The sequence below is a fragment of the Saprolegnia diclina genome, assembly GCF_000281045.1.
Source record: "Saprolegnia diclina VS20 unplaced genomic scaffold supercont1.46, whole genome shotgun sequence".
Lineage (NCBI taxonomy): Eukaryota > Oomycota > Saprolegniomycetes > Saprolegniales > Saprolegniaceae > Saprolegnia > Saprolegnia diclina.
The window spans coordinates 481,054-482,307 of record NW_008246113.1 but is presented as its reverse complement, the minus strand read 5'-3'; the positions used below and the strand labels follow the sequence as shown (position 1 = coordinate 482,307).

Sequence of the window (1,254 nt, the reverse complement as noted above, 5' to 3'; positions counted from 1 at the left end):
TTGGTTGGATTTGGTGGCGGAAGGGTCGTTGTAGAGGCGAAATGTAGAAACAGAACGGCGAGCAAACAAGCCGCGCCGCTGGCTGCTACGGCAGAGCGTCAGAGTCTGTAACATTCCGTGGCGATACAGTTCAACGTCTGCTGCTTTTGGAGTTGCCGCCGTTGCTTCGCTGCCGAGTCGTCGTGCGTGCTGGGGTACGCCCAAACGTAGGGCTACAGTCTGCAATCAATGTGCCCCCTTTTCACTTCGAAATAGAGAGTGAGTCGTCCTCCACGACGACATTCAAGCCCCTCTACGGCTCTCTAGGAAGCTCGACCCGTTCACGAACAACTTGATAGTCAATATCAACAAATTATCAACCGCCAACCAGCACCAAGTTCTGTAACGCCAGCGTTTGTCGAGAAATTGCACTTCAACTCTCCATTTCGCTTATTTTGAACGTGACCCATTAGACGAGATGACTAGATACAATGGAATTCACGTGCGCATGACAACATTTATCAAGGGCTTAGTCGACCATTCCAGTCGTTTCACACATCTGGAACAACATACTTCGTTTGACGTGCTGCGCGCTTAGGGCTTGGGGCAGTGCTGGAGCGTAATGACCTTCGTGCCGGCCTGAATGCCCGTCGAGATGGCACCGGCCGTGTCGTTGTTGACAGCACTCAACGCGATCTTGGCGACAGACCCAATGATCTCGATCGCACTCGAGGCACACGTGGCGCCCGTCGACGTGCAGAAGAGACCGCAGTTGGACGGAATCGACGGCGGGCACTGCGGCCAGCACATGGGGCCGACGCCTTTGTAGCCGGGCGCGCACGGCTTGTAGCAAAAGAGACCGCTCTTCTCGAGGCCCTTGTCGCAGCCGAGGCGCGAGACACCGGCGCCGCGACCATAGTGGTCCTTGCGGCAGAAGGCGCCGTCGTCATGCGTACCAGCGGGGCAGTCGGGCGTGCAGATGCAGCAGCCAAAGTTATGGAAGCCCGGCTTGCACTTGGGGTACCACATGAGGCCGTTCTTCTCACAGCCTTGCGGGTTCTCAGCGACGCACTTGTCCTGGTTCCAGAGCGCGTAGCCAACACCGCGGCCGTACGCCTTGGGCTTGGTGCACGAGACGCCGATATCATGGACGCCTTCGGCGCCGCTGCAGCCCTTCTTACGGCAGATGCAGCAGCCGACCTTCTCGTAGCCTTCCTTGCACTTGGGGTAGCAGAGCGCGCCGTAGGCCTCCTCGCCTTCCTGGCACTGGTTGAA

General features: G+C 57.9%; 1 protein-coding gene across 1 annotated transcript; it reads right to left on the bottom strand.

Annotated features, from left to right (window-relative positions):
• Nucleotides 1-482: 482 nt before the first annotated feature.
• On the bottom strand, nucleotides 483-1,254 carry SDRG_12129 (hypothetical protein; the record flags this gene model as incomplete). Its single annotated transcript, XM_008618189.1, has 1 exon — nucleotides 483-1,254. A coding segment is annotated over one exon (681 nt), but the record flags the coding sequence as incomplete, so codon positions are not given.